General features: G+C 38.6%; 1 protein-coding gene across 1 annotated transcript in view; it reads left to right on the top strand.

Moving 5' to 3' along the window:
• Positions 1 to 26,920, top strand: part of bcr (BCR activator of RhoGEF and GTPase) — an 83,910-nt gene that overhangs the window by 36,461 nt on the left and 20,529 nt on the right. Inside the window, exons 2-8 of the mRNA XM_088011018.1 lie at positions 13,626 to 13,810; positions 19,232 to 19,336; positions 19,665 to 19,850; positions 24,525 to 24,632; positions 25,718 to 25,775; positions 25,876 to 25,928; positions 26,049 to 26,189. Of these exons, the coding sequence (XP_087867144.1) occupies positions 13,626 to 13,810; positions 19,232 to 19,336; positions 19,665 to 19,850; positions 24,525 to 24,632; positions 25,718 to 25,775; positions 25,876 to 25,928; positions 26,049 to 26,189 (836 nt within the window). The remainder of the gene's footprint in view (positions 1 to 13,625; positions 13,811 to 19,231; positions 19,337 to 19,664; positions 19,851 to 24,524; positions 24,633 to 25,717; positions 25,776 to 25,875; positions 25,929 to 26,048; positions 26,190 to 26,920) is intronic.

Here is a 26,920-nt window from a genome sequence, read left to right as displayed (position 1 = left end):
AATACAAGTGAAAGGTTGAATGTAATGAAATGGGGGGTGGGGGGGTTAGGCTAAGCTAGTGTCTAAAGACCAAAAGAAGAGACACGGCACCTGCACCTTAAAGAATTGAATTCATTAGGTAGGAAGGTTTCTGTTTGAAAGCTGCAGATGAAGATGGATTGTGATAAGTCCAAACAAATATTCTAATCATTGTAAGAATTTCTTCACGAGAGGAAATCGTAAGGCTTGGAATGTCCGAGCTGGAATCCTGATCTAAATCTGTCAGAAAGTGTGTGGTGCCACCTGTCCTCACAGTGTGATGGGTAGAAAGTCGAGTGGAGAAATATTGAAGTGACAAACTCATGCAGAGAACTGAAGGCTGAATTTGAATTAAAATCTGCTTCAGCAGTTATCAAACTAAGGATCTGCACTCTAACATTTTAACAGCCATGTGTGGAATCTGGAGAGCCACTCTGGATGTTTATTCTTTATCTGAAAGCAATGAAAGGGGTGTGGTAGGCTGATGCTCTGGTAACCCTCCGCCCTTCTGGAGACTGACTCACAGGTTTGAAACTTGACTCAATCACTCACCATTGACTCACCTTTTTCAGACTGGTTTCAGTTATGTGTTTTTTTTTTCTTAGGTTGCCTTTATCACTCAGATAAAAACTTATTGAGTGAGATTTGCCTGAAAGGTCGATCAGTCCAAGTTTTGTGTGAGTTGCTTTTATTTGGGGTTTGAAAAATATGTTTCATAGTTCTTCCAGTTTTCAAAAAAGCTCATAGACCAATATTTGTTATCAGAAAGGCACATTTGAGGTATATTCTCATTTATGTTATTTATAGCAGAGCTTCTGTTTCAATCCATGCGCTCATAGATGCAGTGTTTTTGAAAGAAGCCATACTTCGCTGTTTTGAAAACACTCTCCGCTTGCACAGATGAGTAGGTGTTAACTAATGATATGACATTGAGATGCTATGAAAAGAATATGCCTGCTTTCATCACCAGATGGTAGCAGAAAAAAAGAGCACACATTAGCATAGGTGTATGTAGTGTTTCTGCTGCGATTCCCCGCCTGGTCTTGCTTTCAATCACGGTTTAGGCTGTAAATATATTTATTAAAGATGTTGGTATATCCAATACTGCTTGGCTTGGCTCCATGCCATTGTTCATCCTATCATCTAAAGTATCTGTTGGTATCCATCCAAAATGTTTGAGTTGTTTTTGAAGTTGAAGGAAGTGGTAATAATCGTCTTGGCTCCTTGACCTAACTGTGGCGAGCTGAGCCCGTAACCTTCAGAGATGGCAGCTGTCAGACTGCCAAAGGAGCTGGGATAATTGAAATGACTGTCTGTGTAAACTGTGCCTTTCATCTTCATAATTATTCACTGTCCTCATTTGGCAAAAATATGCCTGTGCATTCACATTAATGTCGAAAGTCTGAGAGGTCGCTGTACGTTTCCTGATTAGTGTGTGTGTGTGTTTGTGTGCTATTCAATCTCTTCATTGCTCGACTGGGATACAAAATGTATGTCAATTGAATGTGCAGATTCTAGAATGATCATGGGGACCTATGAATGATGGATCAGGTAATTGATGCTGGGGTTCTTGAAACTGTGGAAACAGATTGGCACAGTTCCAGTGTAAAGAGGGGGACTGAAGAGAGCAAGTAATTAGAGCTGAACTGATACCAGCACATAAAAAAATTGTGCAGCAATCAAATCGGGTGTGACGCTCGCTGAATGGATGTTGACAGCTAACTATATACAGCTCAAATGCCCCTGTTGTGTATTGTAAAGACATCTTGACAATAGTGCAATCTTCATCTAAGACAGCATTTCCAAATATATTCTCCTTAGGCAGCCATCAGGAAATGCAACGCTGTAAAGGGATGATGTTTTTTTTTTTTTACATTTAGAAATCACAACACATTTCCATTAAGGGGAAATGTTTGATGCCTGCAGTTCTTCATACGATGTTTTACGTTCTTATGTGGCCTTTTTGTGGAGTTGTGGGAGCAATGAGAAGGTTCCCTAGTGCTCCTTGTTCTCCATTCATGGATAAAGGCTCTCACTGTGGTTTTCTAGGTTAATGAATGTCATTGATTTTTTTTTTCATACTTGTTCTTCCATTTGTTTTTGGTCAAGGCATGATAAATTGTTATACAAGGTGAGGTCTCGTGGCCTACTACATGCTGTCAGACAGGTTCTGTTTAAATTAGTTCTTAATTCTACAGGTCTGGTAATAATCAGACATGTAGTTAGTCAACATTTATCCATTATTTATTTACATAGTGGACATTTATTTTTTTGTATTGAACCTGGTTGATTTGGACAGCTATTTACCTGAATGAATGAAATCTTTTAAAAAGTTGTTGTGATTACTCAGGTAATCTATGTCTGATGTTTTTTAATGGAAAAAAAGCAAACACTTTTTTTTTTACAAGACTAAAAGAAAGGAAACCAATGGGGAAATATGTTTCAAGTAGCATCAATAAAGGTCTCTTGAGCATCCCTACAGGTAACCTAACCACTAACAAAATTCTCTTCCTGTTAGCCACGGTATCTCTGGCAACAGTTCCCCTGGAGACGGGCTTTGCCGCATTTCTATGGTTCATTTAGCAAAGTCCTAATGCGTGTCCCCCTGAACAGCTACAGCTTCAGCATAAAGCAGCAGTTTACTGCCGTAAGCAGCGTTGAGGCTGTGGTTTGTGTTTGACCAGAGATTAGGCAGACCGGAGCTTTTATGCTCGTTCTGCTGTTCAACGATGATAAGCGCTGCTGCGGGCCATTGTGTCTGAGCCAGCAGCCGAGGGACATGAGAGTGTAAAGTTAAACTGACAGAAAGCATGTTTGTTTTTTTGTATTATTCATTAGGGGTGTGAGCCCCTAGAAAGCAAGGATGACATATACATAACATAGATGTATTGCAGTGAAGCAAGACTCGGATCTTTTTGTTTGTGTGGAAAGACAACCAATAACTGGAGATGAAGGGGAGTTTAACTATCGTGACTTTTACTGCATTATAAGATTGATCTTCTTTAATAAATCTACGTAAACAAAAGACTCCTGCTGCAAACCAAGACATGCAGATACAATATGATAATATTTCAGATTGGATGGTTGAGTCACGGCGTGAGATTTACAATAACATACGGTCATAATAATTGCTCATTAAATTATAATGATCAAATTATTATATTTAGTAAAAGTGTTTACAAATCTAAATCTGAAAAGTGTGTTATGCATTTCACCTATCCAGAGTAAACTTTTGAATGTTGTCCAGCAAATGTGTCTTGATCCCATGTGAGCAGATGTCGTGATGTTAAGGATTTGTGTAGACCGCTAGTCTCAAACTCAGGAGTCCTTCACACAGTTGGTGTACATTGTATATTTATGTTCTGTTTTTTCAGTCTTGGTTTTCAGTTCAGATTCCACTCAGTTTCTTTTTTTTTTTTTAAAGTTAAGTTTCTCTTGGCAAATCTCAGTTTCTTTTCCTCACTTGGTGAGAAAAAGAGCACAGAAGACGCATGTTCTGTGTGCTTCCTGTTTTCTCTATTTCTATTTCTCTGTTTCCTCATTTCCTTTCTGATGTATTTTAAGTCATTCTTGAGTTGAGTAGTATTCAACTTAAAAATGTTTTTAGTTTTTTTGGTTTTTGTGATCTTATTTTCTATTTATCCATTCAGTGCCATTAGATTTCCCCGTATTTTCATCTACTGGTCGTGGCGTGGTTTTGATATTCAAAGGATAGATTAAACAGTGATATGTGAAATCTTTAATGCTTGTGATATTACTTTTCCCCCCCCAAACCCAGTCATGAATGTGGCAGAAGTGCAGTTGTTTGCCATTTGCTTTGTTCCTAGGAGACAATCTGAACAGCACTGCCAGCAGCAGGGTAATATTATCTGCATTACAGGACTCTGGGGGTTGTAGCCAGGGTGATGTGATGGGAGATAACACCATGCCTGGAGCACATATTCTCTGATTGTTGACCATTATACTGTACAGAATAAATGATCACGCTGAAATTGTGCCTTGTGTCTGGGGAATGATTTCAGACATCCTGCCTTTTCCTTTTTTTTTTTTTTTTTTCTTTTTTTTGCCAGTGAGTGTATTGCCTACTGATTCGTGTTTTGGTCAAGCCACTTGCCTCCACATACAAAAATCGACTTACATTATGCTGATGTAGTAGTTTTCTCGCTCTGCGATTATTGGAAATGTTTCTGGTTTAGCTTTACCATTAGAGAATCAGCCAGTTTTTAAAATGGACTGTAGCTCTTTCACCTTTAATGTTTTATAAACAGCATAATCACATCCATTTGCCATGGAACAATGGCAAATTATGAACTCCTGTTGAAGCATTACAGTGGGAAACAAGAAATGTAATGCTCAGTGTGTAGCTTATTGTTTATTAGATGTTTGTCTAAGTGCTTTTAATCAACTATGAAACAAATCTAACTAGATTTTTTTCATAATCAAGTTTGTGTTTCATTCTATAATATCTTATTTACAACTCTATTAAACTAAACCAGGTGTCAGAGTACATAACCTCCATCAAACTGAAAGACTCAGATATAAAGTTTAATTTCTAAGTTAGTATTAACTGAGCAATAGATTAACACCTCCAAAGTGCAGTAATTTGTTTAGAGTTGCATTGTTACCTTATAGAGCAAATATTTCAAATTAAGAACTTTTTCACCTGCCTTGTAAGTGAGAGTAAAGTTTATTCGACCACTTTCAGCCAGCTGATCAGGAGTGCTCAGCAACAGTTTGGAGAAGGAGAATGTTGGGTTTCTCTACTTCATACGTGAAGGATAATTCCAGTCACTGGCCTTTTCTTCTCTCTTAACTTATGCTGCAGACGTAGAAGGATGTAAAATTGCAATAACCTATTTAACCCATTTGAGCATTTTTCTGTGGAATGTCAATCCCAAGTTACTTGCAGAAAATCCACGTTTACATGTTGTTGTTTTTTACATCTTATCTAAAATATTCTGATGACACAATTGGCTTGGGTTTGTAACGCAGCCAATTCAGGAGCTGCATTTATTCTCGTTGGTGCTGATTGGCAGAGGTAAAGACTGAAGATGTTAATTTCTGTGGTTGTCCAAAGCGCTTTGTGTACATTAAAATTACTAGCATTGTTAGAAGGTGTGTCAAGTATCCGTGGACTGGATTTGGTCTCCAAACACTGCAAATACCAGGTGACCCTCTATAAACGGACACTGAAAACCAACTCATCCATAGTCTGGACTCTGCATGTACATGAAAACATAATAAATTTTAAGCAGGCTTCAATCTACTTTGAGTTGCATCATGTCGTTCAGTGAAAAGCCATCATTCTGTGCTTAATATGAAATATTTTTTTTAATTATTATTTAGTGTGAAACATATTAAGTCAAATTATGTGTTGCTGTTGCACAATAACACTCGACTGAATGTGGACAAGTGTAATAAATTATAGGATTTCTGCTGCCACCTCTTTCTCCAAGCAAGGGAATACTGATCCCACTGATTTCTCCACAACTCTTTAACCTTTAACCTTTGTTCACTTTGAAGTATTGAATGCCTCTTTACAGCACCAGACACATTAATATGATCAAACGCCTGCCATTGTGTGATAGCATCCCCCAAAACAGATTGATTTCCATAGCTAGTGAAGCTAACGTGCAGTTCTGTCTTCAGACTTTCTAGCTAGCAAATAAAATAAAAAGTTAATATTATAATCATCTGTTGAGAGGAATTGATACTTTGTTTTCATTGTCTAAGACAACACAGTGAGAACAAACGTGTCTTAAATTTTTTTAATTTAGCTTAAAATGCTACCGCTAACCCTCAAAGCTAAAATCTTACTTGCCGTCATGGGCTTGTATATTTGAACATTGTATTACAGTTTTTATTTCGCTCTTCATTGTTTATAGTGCTATTCAGTTGTAAAGAATCATCCCTCAAGTCTTGATGTAAACAGGAATTCAACATTTTTCTTAGTTTTCCTACTACTTTGAGTTTTTACTTCCAGCTAGCCGTCATTTTCAGAGGAAAGTTTGTGTTATGTTGCATAACTTGTTTTCAGTAGCTTACAGTTTGTATTGAAACCAACCTTTTTTTTAAAGTCACAGTTTTCTTTTACTGTTTATCTGCTATAAACAAACAATATTCCCATTTTTTTTAGACTTCCCAATATCATGGTGGCTTATGAGGACTCTTCTTATATTTTTTATACTATTTCATATCCAAAAGTAACATGGCTATTCAAAGATAAAGAAGAGTTGGTTTTCTCTCAGGTGAATGCATGCATTCAAAACCCACACATTAGCAATGATAAGGTACTGGCTGTTATCCAGAAAACCATGGAGATTTAAGTGGCAGCTTCAGCGTAGATAAAATTAATGAGGTTGCTCTCCTCCCACACAGAAACACGCGTGATCATCACGGTGCTCGTAGGACATTAGTTAGTGTGTCAGAGGAGTGAGGTCTGCCCTCAAGATTTACTGCTGTGGTCAGATTGTGAACTGGCTCCTGCTCTGTCAAAAGAAAACAGAGAGACCAAGAGAAATGAAGAAGAAAAAGGATGAAAAGTTGGGAGAGAAGCAAACTGTTCTTTATAATGAATAGACCGTGCTCTCAGAATGTCTACCCCTATAAAAATTACCTTAGTCTATTTCTAAAGCATTTACGTTTTTCATAATATTTTATTATCTTTGCTTGTAAAAAACATATTTCTAATGAGCAGCATCCATATTTGTGAGTGAAGCTGATGATTAAGCACGCTGTAATATTAATCAGAATGTCTGTGTGACTTTTCAGCAATTCAAACACTTATTTCCCAGATATTGCTTCAGGGGCTGGAATAATGAGTCTCTTTTCTAATGACTTTAGCAGCTGATGGGGAAGACAGAGCAGCCGATTATAGAATCAAAGGTTTGTCTCTGAGGATAAGAACAGTAGGTGCGCCTACTGAACATCTGCCTGAGTTGAGAAAAAAGAAAGGTCTCTTCTATTAGTCGTTTGTGATTAAAGAAAATGTGGGAGGAAAGCGCAGAATGGAGGGATACTGGGGCACAACTGTGCGACTGGTTGTGTTATCCTTTTTTTATTTATTTATTTTAGTTTTCACATGTTTTTTGTTTAATGCTGTCTTTAAAGAACATTGCAGCAACAAAGCGTTCTCTGCATGGAGTTTGCATGTTCTCCCTGAACATCTGTGGGTTCTCTTCAGGTTCTGTTCTTGGACGATGGGAGGAGTTTAGAGTAATCGGTTACTTTGAATTGTGAGTGTGTGCATGGTTGTCTGTCCAGCATGTCTCTGTGTTGCCCTGCGATGGACTGGCAACTTGTTCACCACATAACTCGTCCCTGGAGATGGGCACCAGCTTCCACGCGACCCTGCAAGGATAACTGGGTTTAGATGATGGATGGATTACTTTTTTTTCCAGGCTGGCTTACAAAGAGGTTACAGAAGCTTTCTTTTTATTATTTTTATTTTTGTCGTAGAGTAGCGAGTCCTCTTTTAGTCTCTGTTTAGACAAGACATGTGACTTTGTGTCCACTGGAGTAGATTAGCTTTTTTCTTATTCCTAGTTTCCATTCTTCACTCTCTTAATCAAATCATACCGCAGCTAGGGATTACAGATTACTCTCACAGTTGGACGACATTGAGACAAATTATTACTATTTCACATCAGTGTATAGCATGATTGAATTGGCTTTACCTAAAACAGAAAAACAACACATATTTTGATTGCTTGATTGTTTGATTTTCATAGCGTTGCTACTCTCCATGTATTTGGTGAAAAATATTTTCAAAGAATCGCCATCTTTAAAACTTACTTTACAAATAAATCCACCTTTTATTCCTAAAATCAGCTGCTCTTGTTCTGGGTGATTTTTCACTAAGATTTTCCGATCTGATCCAAAAACAATACCTTGGCTTGATGTCACTTCGCGTCCCCTGTATGCTAATAGAGAGACATCAGGCGGCTAGCTGCAAGTGCACATTCAGTTGGTTAAAAAAGAGAATTGTCAATGTAATTGATTTATGATGAAAAATAACAAAGAGTTTTATGTCTTCATGCAGAGAACGTGTGATTTCCTGCTGCGGGAGAAACTGGTTTATATTTACCAGGTTTTCCTCCAAACTTTGTCCCCACAGAGACGGATCTGTGCAGAAAACGACACTCTTTGAATCTTTATATTTGACAATAAATCTTGAAATTTGTGTTCTTGAAGATATTTGACTTGGGATTTGATCACATCCGCATTCTCATTTTTCTCTCTAAAGGCCACCTAATTGTCAACGTAGATGTAGCACAGTTTATGACTTTCTGTCTGCTGTTTGACACCATTGCCCCATTTATCAAATTAACTACTGTCACATAGCTGTGCAATCACAGGAGAATTACAGGAAGAAGAAGAAGAAGAAGAAGAAGAAGAAAAAACAGGCGATCGCTTGGTGGTAGATCTGTCCCCTCCAGCGAAGCTGAAGATGTTCTTTCATTTCTGCAGCTTTCTTCTTTCACTTTCTGTCCCAACCCCCTTTCTTTTGTGCTAAATTATCTCTAAATTGGAAATTTAAAGGCTGGGGGGGACACAGGGGAACACAATCTGCTCCCTAAGCTCCATAAATGATACATTTATACAATATGTCTGCTAAGCAGTAATGAGAATTGCTGTTTATTTGGTCATCAGGGATCCACGTTATTTATCTCCAGCATCCAGACTAAACCTCCAAAGAATCCACTGTACCCTCAAAGCACGATGAATTTGAATCAGATTTTTGGGTGGGGTGTGAGAGGGGGGGAGGAGGGGGTCTCAAAACACATCTTGTGATTATGTTCTCCTCCCTCATCAAAGGGCTGGATTAGGAAGGAAAGCTCTGAGTAAAACCAGCCTCTTATAGGGCTGCACAGAGCTTTGAGGTAAGTGTGTAAATGTATTTGTGTGTTTGAGGAAGAGCTTATAATGGTAATGTTCGGATGACAGCCCTGTTCTGTAGGTTCAATAAAGGCGTCAGCAGGCAGAACAGATTTATGACTGGCACTCTGAGGGGAAAGCCTGATGGGGGAGGATGGAAAGGAAGCTCGCTATCGAGGATATCTTATCCCTCCTTTGAGAATCACCTCCTTTCTCGCTTTAATATCATGGCTCTCGGGTGCTGCATTGTCTCTGGGCTTTCTTCTGATGGTTACACTTTTGACCCCCTGTTTTTTTTTTTTTTTTTTTTTTTTTTTTTACAAACACTGCAATCAGTTTGTCTCCTGGCCACGAATCTTCTTCAACTCAAACAAAGCTTTTAATTCTGAGTATATGTGAAAATGGATAATACAAATCAATACTTGCTCGCATTCGCACTGTAGCAGCTTGTCGATATGCTGTAAATGTGGCCAAGACGGAGGGAAAAACAAGTTGCAGAGTAAAAGGCAGAGGGTGAGCTGAGAGAGGCCTGACATGCGGTGATAAAATGAAATGAAAAACAAGCCAAGTGGATTCCCAGAATCTGTTTTTTTTTTTTTTTTTACTTGCACTCACCTTTTGTAGAAAGTGGCACTAAATAAAACTGCTCATGATGTACAAATGGCAAACATGATTCCATTGTCGTGGTAAAAAAGAAGCCTCGTGTTTTTATAAATCACAAGCTAGTAAAAATAATTTGAAATTTACTAGGCTCTTCAACAAAAATAGGAAGATGTGAAAAACCTTTCTCACTGTTGACTTCAGAGGGGGCAATCCTTGCTAATTTGATAGTGGGGAACAGTTGCTTAGATATCTTTTCTTTTTGGCATTATCCAACACCTGTCTGTATTTTTCACACTGTGAACCTGCTTTAATAGAGGTGATCTGACCTGCTGCTGACCAGTTAATAAAGTGCTTGAGTAAACAGCTCTTGGTCGTTACCTGCTATGGAAGCAGCAATGATTAATGTTTTTTTTTTTTTGCTTTGTTTATGTTTAATGAATCATGAAAGGTTAAAATTTGCTGTGTTTTAGTGCACACAAGGCCAGGTTTAAATATGTTAAGAACCTGGCAAAGACCAGATTCACTTTATTTTGTCTGAACGCATAAAACCATAAACCTCAATGGTACCCATGTATCTTGATTGCTACATGTGGTTTCCTTATCCACAGCAACACTTTATGGTTTTGTAAAACAATTTTTGATTAATCAGCTCCAGAGAGTTAGATTTTAAGATTATCATTAATAATCTTTTAATATAGCCACTTGTACAAACACCAGCTCCCACATGCTGTAGAGCAGCCACATGTCACCATCAGTGTCATTAACACCCAGTTAGGCGGATGCCAGTGTTATTGTAGTTCCCCGCCTTCTGCAGGAACGTGCCCTATAGCTGTTCCCCTCCCAAACGCTGTTTCCATGCACGCATTTTAGAGGAAAGTTTACACGTGCGTTTTATTTTTTTTATTGCTGGGACCTGTATTAGGTTTTGCTTTCAGTAGCTCCAAGTAGGAATCAATAAGTTGCCTGTCTTTTTGTTCAGTGATATTTTTGGTGCTTATTATCTTTATGTAAGATGTCCTTCATGGAACACGAGAGGAAGGGGGGGAAACAAAAAGGTCAGGAGAGGCAACAAATGGGTGAAAACCCAAGTAAAATATTCATAAAAAATTGTGTAAATTAAAAAAAAAAAAAGTGGTTCAGGGCAATTTCCATGGTTTGCAAATCAAGCCATGGAAAAATAGTTTCATTTAATTATTTTTACTTACAGTCACAGCACCCATTTTTACTCCTTGGTGTTTACAGCTGCAAATAGTTGTTTTCTCCATTATTTAAGACTTTAGTGTTTCCTTTGGACTGTGTTACATTAAAACTGCATGCATCATTTCGAGAAATGGCATTTTTCCAAACAAATCTATGATTTAAATAGTAAAATGCTCTGAGTGTGTTCAGTGTTATTAAAAAACAGCTGCAAAGTTATTTCTAAAAAAGAAACCTCCAGTTTTTATTTTATTTTATCTTTTATGCCTACTATTAATGCACCAAGGCAGAGCTAGAAACCCAGAAAGAAAAACATTCTAGTAGCGCACTCACTCATTTTCAACTGGGTATTTTTAAAAACCCCACCCGGTATTTTTACACCACCAATGTCTCCGCAAGCGTCACACTGGGAACTATGGTTTGCTGAAAGGTTTGGCATTGTGGGAAGAGGCTGTTTGCCCCACACAGAGTTTCTGTGTTGGGTTGTTCCCTCTGGCAGCATGCTGTTGGTCAAAGAAGGCGCAGCGGGCATCACCCGTCAACAACAGTGAGCTTTGGAAATCATGGGTGGGCATAAATGCGACAGACTGGCGACCTGTCCAGGGTGAACCCCGCCTCTCGCCCGGGACGTTAGCTGGAGATAGGCACCAGCAACCCTCCCCACCCCACTAAGGGACAAGGGTATAAAGAAGATGGATGGATCGGGGGGCATAATGCCTTGACGCTGAATGCCCTCCTTCTGTGTTGTTAACTTCAATCCTTTAATCGTAAACTGCACATAGATTGTTGCTGCTACGTATGGATGTTGTGGAAAGGTAAATTTGTTATAAAGTTGAGCATTGTGTTTTAGTGTGACACTTGTGAATTGACACAGTATGCAAAAGTAACTACAGTGACTTTCAAATGTAGTTTATGGAAGAAGACTTTCATCATGTCTAACCAGGATTTTAACTTGGTGTTCTGCAGCCAGAACCTTTTACCTTTTACAGCTGTTACACTCTGAGATAAAGAACCTTCTACAAAACTACAGGGAAATATAAAAATATTGACAAATGTTTCATTTAAAAAAAATATACAGTTTTTTTTTTGAGTCATTTTAAATTCTGAGTACTCTTTCACAAAGCTCCACCCTGAAGGTTCAGAGTAATATTAAAAGTGTATCTCTCAATTAGGGCTTGTACTTTGGTACATTCAGTGGAAACAAAGTCTGATTCAGCATATAAAAAATACCATATTTTTAGAAACTACAGTATTTGAAGCACCTAAAAGGAAACGTTTAGGTGCTTGAAAAAGTTCTTCACTATCTCTTTAGAGTTCTTTCTTTCATCTGTCACACATCCTGCACTGATCTGCTGAACAAACAGCTCACTGGTCTTTGTTTCTTGTTCTGACTCCAATTAAAGTGAATCATATATCGCTGTATAAGTTATTAACGTCCATCGTTAAAATTTGAGAAGTTTGCAAATCAATAATACATTTTAATGATCCACCCTGTATTCTACTTTAAAAAAAACAAACAAAAACAACCTTTAAGCAGTTTTCAGTTTTCTTTCTCAGGTGTTTCCTTTTGATGGTTTATGGTGTATGAACAAAGATGCAAGAGAAATTAATTTTATGTGCCCCAGTTTCCTGAGCTACTCTAATTAGAGTTGGAAATTAACTCTTCCAGACTTGGCAACCTTCTGAGAGCACGAAGCCAATCAGTAAATGGAATGCACAACTCCCTGTCTTTGTCTCAGTGCACTGCTGTGCAGAAAACCTCAAATAATGAGCATAAATTGTGATTTGTAGGTCAAGGATGCTTTGATGTCTGTAGTAAAAGTAAAGGATTTTATGCAGATTTTGGTTTTTGCACAGGCTATTTAAGTGACAGTTTTTATGTCTTGGTAAGAGAGCAGTGAAGTTGGCCCCCCCACCTTCTTCAAATCAGACAAAATTGGTGTCAAACGTTTGTGCTGGTTTGTGCAGCAAAAATTTTCGTTTGTGCCGCTATCATTTTAAAGATATAAAGAAATGTTTCCAGAGGTCATCCAAGGTCAACCAACCCCCCACCTTCTTCAAATCAGACAAAATGGGTGTCAATCAACTCAGCTACGTTTGTGTTGATTTGTGCAGCAAAATTTTTTGTTTGTGCTGCTTTGGCTTTGAAGATATTAATTAAAGTGTAAAGGTCAAAAGGTCAACCAGCCCCCCAACTTTTATGAAATCCAACTTTCTTTATATCTTTAAAATGATAGCGGCACAAATGAAAATTTTTGCAGCACAAACCAGCACAAACATAGCACTAATGTTTGACACCGATTTTGTTTGATTTCATAAAAGTGGGGGGGCTGTTTGACCTTTTGACCTTTACACTTTCATTAATATCCTTCAAAGCCAAAGCAGCACAAACGAAAATTTTTGCTGAACAAACCAACACAAATGTAGCTGAGTTGATTGACACCCATTTTGTATGATTTGAAGAAGGTGGGGGGTTGGTTGACCTTGGATGACCTCTGGAAAGATTTCTTTATATCTTTAAAATGATAGCGGCACAAACGAAAATTTTTGCTGCACAAACCAGCACAAACGTAGCACAAACGTTTGACACCAATTTTGTCTGATTTGAAGAAGGTGGGGGGGCCAACTTCACTCAGGTCTTGGTAAGCAAATTTTAACCATGGTTCTATAGCATGAACAAGACCGCAGTTTGACTTTACCATCTATCCATCGATCAATCCAGCAGCCACTGTGAACTTTAGTATTTAAACTTTAAGAAATTGCTAAAAATATACTGAGAACTCTGGAAGCCTGAGTCAGGAAAATTAAAGATTTGATTGCCCCGCTAGCCCAGAAGTCACATCAGCATCTGCATGTCCATAATACCGTAGCATCAATTTCAAAAACCTTTTAAAGGTCTTAAATTGCTGTTTGGCTTTTGTCCTCAACAGATGGCCATTTCACTGGAACTCCTCCAACATACGGTTACGACGCAGACCGAGCAGAGGAGCAGCGGCGGCACCATGACATCCTGCCGTACATTGACGATTCGCCATCATCCTCGCCGCACCTCAGTTCCAAGAGCCGCAGCAGCCGGGACACGCTCTCCTCAGGATCACTGGAGTCCTCCAAGTCGGTCAGTGTGCCATCGCGTCTTCTCATCAGTATCAGCTGACACTTTCCTTTACTTTTCCTGCAAAAGCAAACTAAAGCCAGGGTTTAAGAATACACAAATATGTCTGAAAAGGGCGAATATTTTTCACCTTCCAACTTTTCATCAGCTGAAGGTTCTCTAGGCCTATCGCTTTAAATTAAAACGTTTCTATAAAAACATGTTTTTCCACCCTGCAGCCTGACACCCAAGAAAGAAACAAATTAGCCTTCAGAGATTGACTGCTTCTGGGAGAGTATTTGGCAGAATTATTCCTCATCCCCATAACTTTACAACCATCTCTATCCTTCTTCCATTTCTCTTCCTTCTGCCTTTCTGTATTTGTAAAAATAGATACAGCGATATTTAACGTTTGACACTCTTTACAGATTATAGTGAAGATGACATATACACCAAAGAGCTGCTTTTCTTAGTTTTTTTGTGACGAAAGTAAAAATGGAAGGGTGCCACGGTTTAAAGGAATAGGTTAAAATGGCTTCTGAGCGGTGAGATCTACAGTATGTGTTGGTTGTCATGAGGATTTTTTTAGTTCATAACCTTTCAATCTTTAATACACCTGGGGAGCGTTCACAGGACACAAGAAGTGTAATAAATAGCTTACATCTGACAATAAATAGTGGTGGTTGACTTAATTGTTTGACCGGGGAACTTAGGATTCAGATTTAAGTCGTCCAAAAACATATACAACTATGGCAGCATAAGTAGTCCCTCTTCAGTTGTACCATTGCACCTAATGGGATGTTGTTTTTTTTAAATATTCATATTAGGTAGATATTTGACTACAAACTCATATCTAATACTAGTCCTCTACTCCTTCTGCTAAAATAACAGGGTTGTTTTTTTCCCCCCATCTTCTCATATAATAGTAACTCTGATAGTTTTTCCTTCCCTAAAGTTATGTTGAAACTGATGGAGGTGCAGGAACGTCACATTTTTATAGGGAAATTACACAGGTTGTGAATTCAAGAAAAAATTCTAGTGTAGATGTGATCACATGGTAGCAAAGGTGTACTATGTTAGCAGTACCATGATGATAACATTCCCTCTAGGATCCCAGAAACATTATGTTTGGTTTTAATTGATTGTAAAAGGGGCATTACTAAGGTTCTATACTATAATTCTTCAAAGTAAATTTGCACAAGACATCAACAGGTAATGAATATTGCTCTAATCCATTTATTATTTAATGGATTTCTCTGCTACCTAATCACATAAATTGTTTGCTGGTTTCTTTCACCGCAGTTTTAGCTCCAGAGCAGCCCTCCTCTGAAAGACAGTCAAATGTATGACGCAACACTTAAACAATCCTCCCTTAACAAATTCCCAGCACAGTCAAACAGACTTTCATGGGCTGCCAGAGCAACTATCGCTTTTTATTTGCCCTTTGAAAAGTCCTCCGCAAACATCGCCCCTGTCTCATTCTTTAATTTATGTATCAGAGCGCAGACAGGCTCAATTTGGCCCAGTGTGCGCTGACGGTTTTATGATGTCACTGTGGTGACTCACCATCAGAGATGATTTGATTTTTGTCAGTGGCTCCTTTTCTCTTTCCTCCTATTGTGACTTTTCCTCTCGTTAGAAAGTAAGAGGAGAATAGGGGTAACTGATCATGAAGACAGTTATTTTGCTGCGAGAGTTGCAGAAGCGTAAATCAAGGACGGCTTTCTTCCTCAACCTATAAAGCAGATTTTTTATTTTATTTTTTTTTTAGCTTTAAAGTTTGACTACCAGAGCTGGAACATCATAAAGCCTCTTAAATTTCACTGTTGTTGCTTCTCATATAATACTGTTGGTGAGGTCATGCCCCTGCTTGCTTTGGCTACATGAAACTTTGACATAATAACAATAAGAAATCAAATCTTTCTAGAGAATCTGGAATCATTCATATTTCTAACCGAGGTGCAACACGGGATATTTTGGATGTAGCCAAGCAGACATGAATCACAACAGGAGTTAAATAAAAAGGAATGGCACAAATTGTTTGTGAGCAATTTGTAAAATAAAAATAAAAGCGTTAATAAAACTAATACAGGATTACTATTTATTGTTGTCTTCTCAATCTTGTTAAAACTCTGTTATGGAGCTGCCTTTTTTCTTTTTTTTTTTTTTCACTGATCTGTTTCTTCTACAAACCTCAGTCACCCACAAACAAGTCAGAAGCGAATCAGATCATGAGAGCTTCTTGTTTAGGTGCGTAGCTTCAGTGCCGCTCGCAGACGCCTCTTTAAGCTGGTCCCAAAGACGGGCTCATTACTTGCCAGCATAATGAATAAAAGATGGAATGTCTGGGCATCTACTCAGGTCTTCTATGTTCTGTCATCTGAATGGAAGAAATAATGCTGAACCTGTGTCTTTTCTTTTTATGGCGTAACCTTTTTCTCTATGTTTTCTACTTTATAAGCATTGAGAGTGATAACACATTTTTTCTCATCGTCACAGCTACTTATTTTTATTTTGTTGTTGTTTTTTTTTTAGGTCTTCATTATGAGCTGCATTAGAGTAATAAATCCATTACATTTTATTTTAGCAACACCTCAGTTAAAAGATAGCCCAGGAAAAAAAAATATTTAAATGTATTTTTATACATACTTTCTTTATATGTGTATTTTAGTGCCTATATATAATGAGCAATGGGAACATACAATGCAGCACAGAACAATAAACAATGTTATACATAATGCAGAAGCTGTCAAAATCCATCGTCAGACTGCTGTCATGAAAGGGGGTTTAAGAGAATAATAGAGAGAAATAAGACAGGAAATGATCACACCACTGAAGCGTAAAACCTTTAAAGATGAGGCTTTGTTACATGGTCTATAAAAAGTATTCGCTCTCTTTCTTATAGGCCATTTTACCTTTTTTATTACTTTTGCAATTCAATCATGATCAATACAATATGGCTTTTTTTTTTTTTTTACAAAAAAAAATCAAAACAATAAAACTCTTTAATGAATACTTTTTGCAGGCTCTGTACAAGAAGAGGAACAGACTGTTTCATTGTTGTTGTTTTTAGTGTGTAGTTTGTGCTTTAAAAACTTTTAGGAAAGAAATCTATTTTCACTTTTAAATGAAATGTTAAATTGTTAAATATGTGTACTGATTTATTTGTGTGTATTTGTGGACTTTGTGATATGTTTCCAAGTTAATGATGACTGTTTTGCAGATTGTTAGAAATAATAGAAAAAGAGTCAGTCACGAGCTTCCTCTTTATGTTGTCTTTGGACAAATATGCATGGTGTGTTTTTATGTTTGTAGGGTTAGTAATTCAGGAAAAGGAAAGAAAAAGCTAGAAGTAAAAGACGTTTCAGAATTAAGTGATAGTCCAGGGGTTCCTAAGCTGAACATGAGCTTACCAGATCACATCACAAACCTTGCAAAACCTTTGAACCATATCACTGATTTCTCTGCAGTACAAATCACAGATGTTGTTGTTGGAGCCACATGCGCTCCACTGGATTTCTTGTGGTTCATTGTATGGAGAACGATAGAACTATCTAAATCAAAATTAAAAAGATGCAATTATGAATGTCTTGCTCTAGTCAAGTAGTATTTTTTTACAAAAATTATAGTGTTGCAGGAGTTGCAACATCATAAAAAAGTGTATTTAGTCATGCTTTTAATCTGCAGGTTAACAACCTCCTATGTAACGCGGTCTATAATAATCCCAGAGGGTTTCATCATCTACTCAGCCCTTAACTGTTCCCTGAAATCTGCATCAGCGTCTACTTATGCAGTGGCCATGGAAACCGGTTTCAAACCCATTTGCCCCATCATTTTAATAAATGCATGTACGCCCACAGACATCGAAGCTCTCCCCGTGAGTGTGTGCAAAAACAGTGTAGAAGGCACGGTGCGACATATTGTACCCTGTAATGTAAAGCAACATTAAGTAGCGCTATTCTTAGAAATTCTTATTGAAAGTACTGAGAAGATTTGCTTTTTTTATATATATATATATATATATTATTACTATGATAATGAGAAATATTGACTTGCCTTACTTACAGCCTGAATATACTAAAACTGATTTAAATGTCATTTTCATATAATTTTTTTTTATCATTTTGCATCATATAAACTGTGACACTGTATTGCCAAATATATTTGCAACCATTAAAATATTAATTTCAGTTGTGTCAAGCACTTCCTAGCACCAAGTCATGCTAGCTGCTTCCACAAACGTTTGTGAAAGAACAGGATCTCAGCAGCTTAATAAATCCCACTGTAGTGCCATGACGAGATGCAGTGGCTCCAGCTGCTAATTTTCCTTACTACTAAATGTTCAATAGTGAACTGGTGGCAGAGGCTGAGGTTTCATTAGCCTCGGCTAAGAGGTTGCTAGCTTTCTGCGGATGCAGTAGCTGCGGACCTTCAAACTTCAAATGGACTTCAGATTAACAAGAGAGTTAACAAGTTTTATAGAATGGATCGCCATCATTAAGTTCAACTTGACTGACCTGAAAAGAGTCTTGACTTCAACCTGACAGAACATCTTCTGGGTGACAAGACAGGCCTTCTTGTCCAACATCAGTGTCTAACCTCACAAATGTGCTTCTCCTTGTGGAAGCTAACCATGAAGTATTAATCTTTATGGATTAGGAATTTGATGTCGGTCAAAATCAGGTGACGATAGATCTGCGAATACATTTGGCAATATATTGCATATGCGCCGCTGAGCTAGTTTCACTATCTGTTGTTGCAGACACTAGTTTCATCTCTATTACACCTGAAATATGTTTATTCCTCCCTTTAAAAATATTGTTTTTAGAGTTTTCTATGATTATTTTGATCCTCATTTCTCCTCTTCATCATTACCTACAGAGCTGAAATCCCCCACTTCCACACTGGAGCTTGTGTCTTTCTTCTGCATGCACATATTTAGGCCCCAACCTTTTTTCTGCCATGGGAGAAACCCTGTCTGTTTGAGTTATTTCAGAGTTTTTGGTTAAACAAGACAGCCCGAGGAGTTTCTCTGTTGTTCTGTTTTCTCTCATGTCTGTGCTCCTCAGTGAGCTTTGACTCAGCTGAGGGGAATGGCGGAATGGCAAAGCAGCCTCGGATGTCTCTCTCTCTTTTTTTAAAGGATGTTTTTGTTTCATTGAGCATTCCTGCAGCTCCTCCATGGTTAGCCAGTAACTATAGACACTCAGAGTCTTATTCATCACCCTTTTACCATCATTGATGAATGAATTTTAGTTTATCAGTCAGGACATTTGAGGTTAATTAGATTTTGTGGTTAAAGAAAAAAAAAGTATGAAAGCAGGGTTTCATACAGTTTGGACCATATGCCATGTATTTAGGTTGTCAGGAGGCAAAACATCATTCAATTGCTTTAGAGTTGTTGCATTTTCTTTTAAGCTTTAGACATGTTTGTATTCTTCACAGACGGAGTGTGACCTTGAAAAGGGTTTGGAGATGAGAAAGTGGGTCCTGTCTGGGATCTTGGCCACAGAAGAAGCATACCTCAGCCACCTAGAGGCTCTTTTACTGGTGAGTGAAACTGCATTGCACAACATTATCGTCTCCTTAAGTAAAACTCCAGGTCACACCTTCTGAAACCAGCGACAGTGGTCATTTTTCACTCTCCTGATGTTGCCAACTTTCAGTTCAGTTGTTTCGATTTCGGCGCTTCAGACATTTCAGCAAGTTTCTGCAAACCAGTGATACATTCAAGGTGTTTTAACTGGATAATTGGATTTTCTCCTTCTCAATATGTTTCAAGGAGACTCTTTGATTCCAGTCCAGGGATAAGGAATCAAAAATTGACCTTTGACTAACTGGTTTGATTTAAACTGAACTGAATTTCTGTTTGTCTCAGCCAATGAAACCACTGAAGGCAGCTGCTACAACGTCCCAGCCTGTTCTCACAGTGGCCCAGATTGAAACCATCTTCTTCAAAGTGCCTGAGCTCTACGAAATCCACAAGGAGTTTTACGACGGACTTTTGCCCCGCGTCCAGCAGTGGAGCCACCACCAGAGGGTCGGAGACCTCTTCCAGAAACTGGTGAATACAGTCTGAGTTCCTATCAAGGGAAAATTAAAGGCTTGGTCTGTTTGTGGTTGTAGACTGTGTGCCGCTATGACAGCAGCTGAGTCCCTGGGTGTAGCTGCGTGACGTTACCCCTAATCAAAGTGACAACATTGGGCAGCCACAAAGGTTGACAGCAGCGGGAAAGGACATTCGGGGCTCTACAGTGGCATTTATGTTGCCTGGACGCCCTCCCACAGCAAACCAACAGAGCCGCGGCGGCTTTACTTACTGTAACATCTCATCAAACAGAAGGATGTCAGAAGCAGGACCTGCCAGTTAAATTTGATAAATCGGCAATAAAAGCAGATTTGATTTTTCTAGCGATCTTTTCCTCTCCGTCGTGCTTTCAAATTTGCACAAATTAAATCTGGACTGCTTTTCCTTCCCCTTTTCCGCCCAAACAGCTGCTCACTCTCTCTTTCTATGTCCTGCAGCAGTTTCTTCCAAGGATGTCAGGGCCAAATGTACAGTACAGTGGTTCTGTTTAATCATTTTCACAGCGGGTCAATTAACTCACAATGAATCATTTGTTAATACTCTGAGAACTACAGCTCCTCTCCCACTGATCTCTCCCTCACGCTCCTCGTCCAGCCGCCTCCCCAGACTGGTTTATACTCTGACGTGCTCGAGCACACAGAGGGGGGCACAGGCCTGCTCACAATGCCCCCTTTCTGCCTCAGGCAGCTGAGGCCATCACAACGCTGTGTGCTTTTTGTCTTCAAGAAGCTGCTATAAATAGGAGCTGCCTTCACCACACACACACACACGCACACACGCACACACACACACACACACACACACGCACACACACACAAACACACACACATGCAATCTTATTAATGTGTCTCTGAAGGCTGCCTTTGGGCTTTGGGTGAGAAATTTTAATTGAATTTGTATTATTTTCTAATAGGCACTTGGAAGAAATTAAAATAAAACATTTTCTTTTGCATATTTATTTTCTCTTTTTGGTTGCTTCTAAATCGGACACATTTATTTTCAGTATACGCATTTACTGTCTGTTCTGATGGTTAAGGATTACACAGTCATTACACTTGCTGGTTGAGAATGGTTCACATTTTAGCGTGCATTTAGCATGTGCTATTGTTATTTCGGTTTTATGGGTCCCAGACTGGAAGAACTCTAGTTTTTAACATACATATCTGGTTTAGATTCAGTGCAATGAAACTTCTATGAATTCATTTTCAGAATTCAAGTAGGATGGCAACAATCACAAACTATGCTTCGAAGAACCCGTGTTTAGTCTTACTTTGACAGATCTGATTGGTATAGAGTATGAAAAAAGGAGAAAAAAGAAAAATAAAGTTGGTTCAGATGTCAAAATAACACAATGCATTTGTCCTTTACCACACTGGCAAATTGGAAACCAACATCAGCTTTCTGTTGGTCCATAGTTTATGATTTGAGCAGCCTATAGATAGTGTAAAAAGATACATGAATAGCATGATATAAGCTCTTTTAAGTTCAAAAAGAGCAAGAATTACAGTCATAAAGTAATGGATATCACAGTTATAATATTATTGTTATTGAACAATGAACAATGTCAACTTTTCTGACATGCTTTACACAGTCAAACTGTTTCTATCTTATTCCGTTTTCCGTAAAACCAAAATAATAGACCAAAAATGAAAATTAAAGGGAGCAAAGGAGGTGATGCGCGCGTCCTCGTGGGGGTGGGGACGTCCGTGAACGGATGGGAGCCGACAAGCCAAGTAGATTTTCAGGCTGCTGGAACTCTGATAGAGCTGTCTCACCATGACTCTTAAATCTGCAAAAGCTTAGGAGTCATGAGACATCAGAACGAGGAAGATGAGAGAGAGGATGAAAAGAGGGAAAGGCAGAGCGTCGCTGACAGGCTACGAGACTGAAGTGTCAGGGAGAATCGTTTGAAGGCTGAAAATAGGGCAAATTCACAGTTGTGATCCTGATCCTCCGAAACACAAGCCTCGGAGATGGGAATCTGTTAAACTAGTGTTGAATTTGTTTTATTAAAGATGAGTAAAAGAAGATGAAGCTTTTCTGTTTAAAACTGTGGCTGTGACGAGCTTTCAGTGTCAAGTTTGCTGTTGGTTGTTAGCTTGACTAAATCCCTGATATCTCTTGGACAAGTCTCGTCATCAACTTTAAAATGCCTCTTGATCTCTGGATCAAACTTACAGTAAGTGTCTCAGCTGCTTCATAGACTTCACCAATCTCCACTATTATGGCCACTTCTGGTAAAAAAAAAAAAAAACACAATTGTTAGTCATTTTACTCCCTTGCTAATCGATATCTTTGTATTCTTGGTTGTTTTGTGCCTTAAGAAACAGACTCATCCGTAATGCGATGCTGAGGGTAATTTTTCCCCCCCAAATTCAGCTCATAAAATTTGGAACAGGAGGCATTAGCCGTAATATTTCAACAGTCAAAATAAATGAGCTCTCTACGAGTAGAAGACTTTTTAGTTGATTTCCAGTAAATTAAATTATACAGGACTTATAATTTATCTGCCTAAATCATGATAACACCTAACTACAAGGGAAATAGAAAACTTGAAGTAGCTGGGTATGAAATATTTTGTTTAGTGGGAATAAACGGAACAAATCAACAAATTTGACACAGGCTGGGATGAAACAGGGGGTTTAAATTTCAAAGGTGCAAACTGACCCAGAGCCATCCAGTGACTTCCTTAGTTACCACTCTGCGGTTCTCTGCTCGTAAAAGTTTGGGGTTATTTTTCCATCCATGTTACTAAAATGACATGCTCTCCTGTATTTCCCATTTCCAGTAGGATTGAAAACCAGTTTTCCATCAGATCCGAGGGAGAAGACATTATCCTCTATTAATAGGAAGTTCCTCACCACTGCATTTAACCACTATTGTTTTAAATTTTGTGTACTTTTTAATGGGAACAGTGTTATTTCACTTACAGCTACAACTACTTGACATGCTACATGCTAGCAAGGAAGGGCAGCTTGCTAGTAGATTTGATTATGCCCCCTTTAATAATAAGCAAGATGAAGGTGTTATAGCCTCAATAGAGCCAGAAGCGTTAGCTTGTATCTTGCTACATTTAGCTGTAGCCGTAATTGAAACATATCTGTTCCTGTCTAGATGAAACGGTGCTTTCTCTCATCAGAAAAAATGTTTACAAGACATTTGAGCAACTTACAAGCCAAGGCTAAATTCAGCCATTTTCATGTAATGTCACTCGGCTGTTTTCCTAATGTTGTTTTCTGCAGTAAATTACACAGCCGCTCTAACGAATTGCAAATCCCAAGCTGAGAAATCCAAACACCTAAGCGTGTTTCTTCCATCTCTCAAAACCATTTTCTGCCCCGACTCTATGGCTACAATCCATAAGCCTTCACGCTGTCGTATGGGGATGCGGTTGTGGGATATTTGGGCGGCCCGCTCCCTCTGCAGTGAAACTGTCACGCTCTGAATTGCCCCTGCAGTAGTGCAGATTGTGTTGCCTGGGGAAAGATTATGAAAGCAGCACCTTCCTGCTTCTTGCTGCTTTACGGCGCAACAGCATTTTTGCTAAACAGCGTTTTAAATCTGTTTTAACTTGGACATAATATACAGCTTTCAGTTTTGTGGCGTATAGCTTGAAAGTTGTACAGTTGCAGTGAAAGAGTGTGTGAACTCATTGCAGATATAAAATTGAAATAAATTTTTCTGCTGTGTTCTTTTTTTCCCCCAGAGTTTAAAAGTTGTAGGATATTCAAAAAACAAGAATTTGGTGCACAACTTTGAATTTATTTTCAGTAATTCATTGCATTTTTTTTTTTAACTTCTAAATGCTCGAAGAGCAAAAACTCTAGTTCCATACATTAAAATGCTAAAACACTAATCTCAGTTTTGAATCGCTATTTTTAGATAAACTTACTTTTCAATTGATTTTTTGACAAAAGGTTGTGAAACACTCTTCATGTTGCAGTCTTTCTAATTATCTAAGCTCTTATTCCTAATCATTGGACAAAATGAAGATAAATTCATCTTTAATATTTATCCCTGAAATGTGCATGAAAGGCAATTTGAAATGCTGCCCCCTGAGATCAGGTTTACAAGTAAAATTTCCTGTTCAGCATGTTCAGATGGGAAGTGCTTACATGTGTGATAAGCATTTTAAAGGTGGGGGTGTGCGCACGGGGGGTCGATCTTGACAGCTCACACAGGGCCCACCTCTGCTCCACTGTACGCTCTCCTCTCTCAGCTTTTGTTCCCAAGAATTGATCGTCCTTTTGTTCTCCGCTGAGATGAATCTCAGCTCTGGCAGACAGCGTTTGCTGGAATTTAATTTCGTCATCAAGCTTCCTAAATGTGCTATCATAGCCTCTGTTACTGCAGTCATTAATTATTCCACTCGACACAGAACAGGTCTCACTAGTTGCTATAGCAGCAAGCGTCAAGGACCACCGTAGTAAAAATGGGGTTGTTTTTGATCCGTCTGTCTTCTTTGCTGGTTGTTTTGTTCGATTATGCATTGCACGGTCTTTCAGATTCTGCTTGGCAAGAAATTACTTTCAATATGTATGTTGCTATTTCAGTTTGGCTCTTTTAAAAAAGTATATTTTAAAAATTTACTAAAAAATGTTTTTCTTTCCGTTTTTATTTTAAAATGCTAACTTTTCCTCTTCTTCTCAGGCCAGCCAGCTCGGAGTGTATCGGGCATTCCTGGACAACTATGAGCTTGCTGTCGAGACAGCGGAGAAGTGCTGCCAAGCCAACTCGCAGTTTGCTGAAATCTCTGAGGTGAGACTGACCACATGAAGTAGGCAGGTAGTGCTTAGTTAAGTGGTCATCCAAGATGTAACCGATTTGGTATTCTTTTCCCTCTTGGAGCATCAAGAAAATCCTTTGGCCCGCTTGTTTGGTCTGGACCAAAAGTGCGGTTTGCGTTCACATTGTGCTTTTTTTTGCAAACAGACTGTAATTTGTAAACAAAGCCGCACACGTGACAGTCATTGCTCCCATTGGACATAAATGACTGGGCCTCAACAGAGCTTTGAACTGGAAAGCAAACAAACGTGGAAGTCCTGTGTGATGCATTTATGTTGTTAGAACTGCAAGGCCAGTTTTTCTACGTCAAAGCAGCCATTTAACGTGGATTTCGCAAAGTGATAACGGCGTCCTTGTGCAAACTGAATGAGACGAGATGCTCCGTTGTTCCCTGTTTAGAAAACATTTCCGTGCTGTTCCACTTAATCAAGTTCTGACAAAACTAATAGAAGACTTCTCTTGATTCATAAACTGAGGGCTTCACTTTATTGTTATAAAGTTTGACTGTTTCAGCTGCTCTTTGCACAGTTCTGTCTGAGCAGCATGCATAGTGATTCACATGACACAAACAGGGACAAATGGCCAACGTAGTTTCTTTTTCTTTTTTTCTTTTTCTTTTTCTTTTTGACCACAGTGCTACTCATGAGCTGCTCAAAAGCAAACATAATTGGAAGAATGTGTAACTCTGACTGCTGAGACCTACCTTTGATTTATTTCTTCTCCCTTTTTCCCCAACCCATAAGGATCTTTCTAGTACATAATTCTTCATCTATGTTTCATGAGGACCTGCCAGTCAGAATTTAGGCGGGCATCTACATGCCCTACATGAAATTTATCATGGAAGACTTATTAATGGTCTTAGTGATGATGCATAACTCTGAGCCATCTTAGAATGATAGTGGAGTAAAAAAAAATCTGCTGATGGTTGAATAATTAATCTGGAAGTGAATGAAGTTCATGTAATATAACCTTACCATATTTCTGTGTTGTTAATCTACTCAGTGTTGTTTGTGCCAACTTAATTTGAGATTAGTTTTTTTTTTTTTTTATCCAAACAGAACCTGAAGGTGAGGAGCCCTAAAGACTGTAAGGATACAGCCAAGAACTCCCTGGAGGGTCAGTCATATTAAAGTTACTTTAAATTATAAATCTGTCTTGTTATATAATCCATGCAGAATAAAATTTTCACTTTATTTGTGTCTAATTTTACTTCTAGCTTTACTGTATAAACCTGTGGACCGGGTGACGCGCAGCACTTTGGTGTTACATGTAAGCAAAATGACTGGAAACATACTTTATTGAAGTCACAGCTGTCTATATGTTAGACACTGAGAATTCAAATTGAAATATTTTTTTTTTGTTTTTTTGATACATTATTTTTGCTCAAAGGACTTGCTCAAACACACACCCACCAGCCACCCGGACCACCCACTCCTGCAGGACGCCCTGCGGATCTCCCAGAACTTTTTGTCCAGCATCAACGAGGAGACGACGTCAAGGCGCCAGTCTCTAGCTGGGAAGAAGGGAGAGGTGAGTGTTCAGAATGCAAAGCAGTAAACTAGTACTGCTGTTTTTATCCAAAGAAACGAGCTTGGAAGGCAATAGGGAGCCGACTGTCCTGCCCAGGGATCCTTTGTCTCATGTTCTGGCGAAGTTGAAGCACAAAACAGGAACCTGACTATAAAACTGAAGCTCCCCTGCCATCTTTGCTGCTCCAAATCCTCCAAATAGTTTATAGGGGCTCGGGAAAGGCAGTTTCTTGCTCAACCTCTGTGATTTGAGAGTCATTCTGTTCACATCGAATGTCTTCCTTCATCATTTGAGCATATTGTTTAAGATTAATGGTTTCTTTGATCCAAGATTGCACCGCTTTCATGTTGTCTGCTCGCCCTCGGTGTAAATGACTCATTCAAAACAGTTGTTTTCCCTTGTGCTGCAAAGTTTTAACTAGAACTTCTGTTTGTGGGCATGAATCACTGAGGGAGGATTTCAGAAATGTTTTCTGGCCTGTCGAGGGACTAACACTGCAGGATTGTGTCTGTTTTCATTCTGGTACCGCCTGCAGTCATGATGATCACAGAAACCCAGGACGTACAGATTTCTCTGCCTTCTCTAAACCTTTTCATGCATTTTCCTCTATTATATGAAATCTCCAAATTGATTACATTTTGCCTTCTTTCTGGATTTGTATTTGCTGTTTTATCAATCGGCTCAATTATTTGTTGCATTTCACCGGGTACTCTTTATACATCTAAATAATA

The sequence above is a fragment of the Poecilia mexicana genome, unplaced genomic scaffold (assembly GCF_051168715.1).
Source record: "Poecilia mexicana isolate PSO_F unplaced genomic scaffold, ASM5116871v1 scaffold_12, whole genome shotgun sequence".
In the NCBI taxonomy this organism is placed as follows: Eukaryota; Metazoa; Chordata; class Actinopteri; order Cyprinodontiformes; family Poeciliidae; genus Poecilia; species Poecilia mexicana.
The sequence above is the reverse complement of the archived record's forward strand: the minus strand, read 5'-3'. Positions and strand labels throughout refer to the sequence as shown.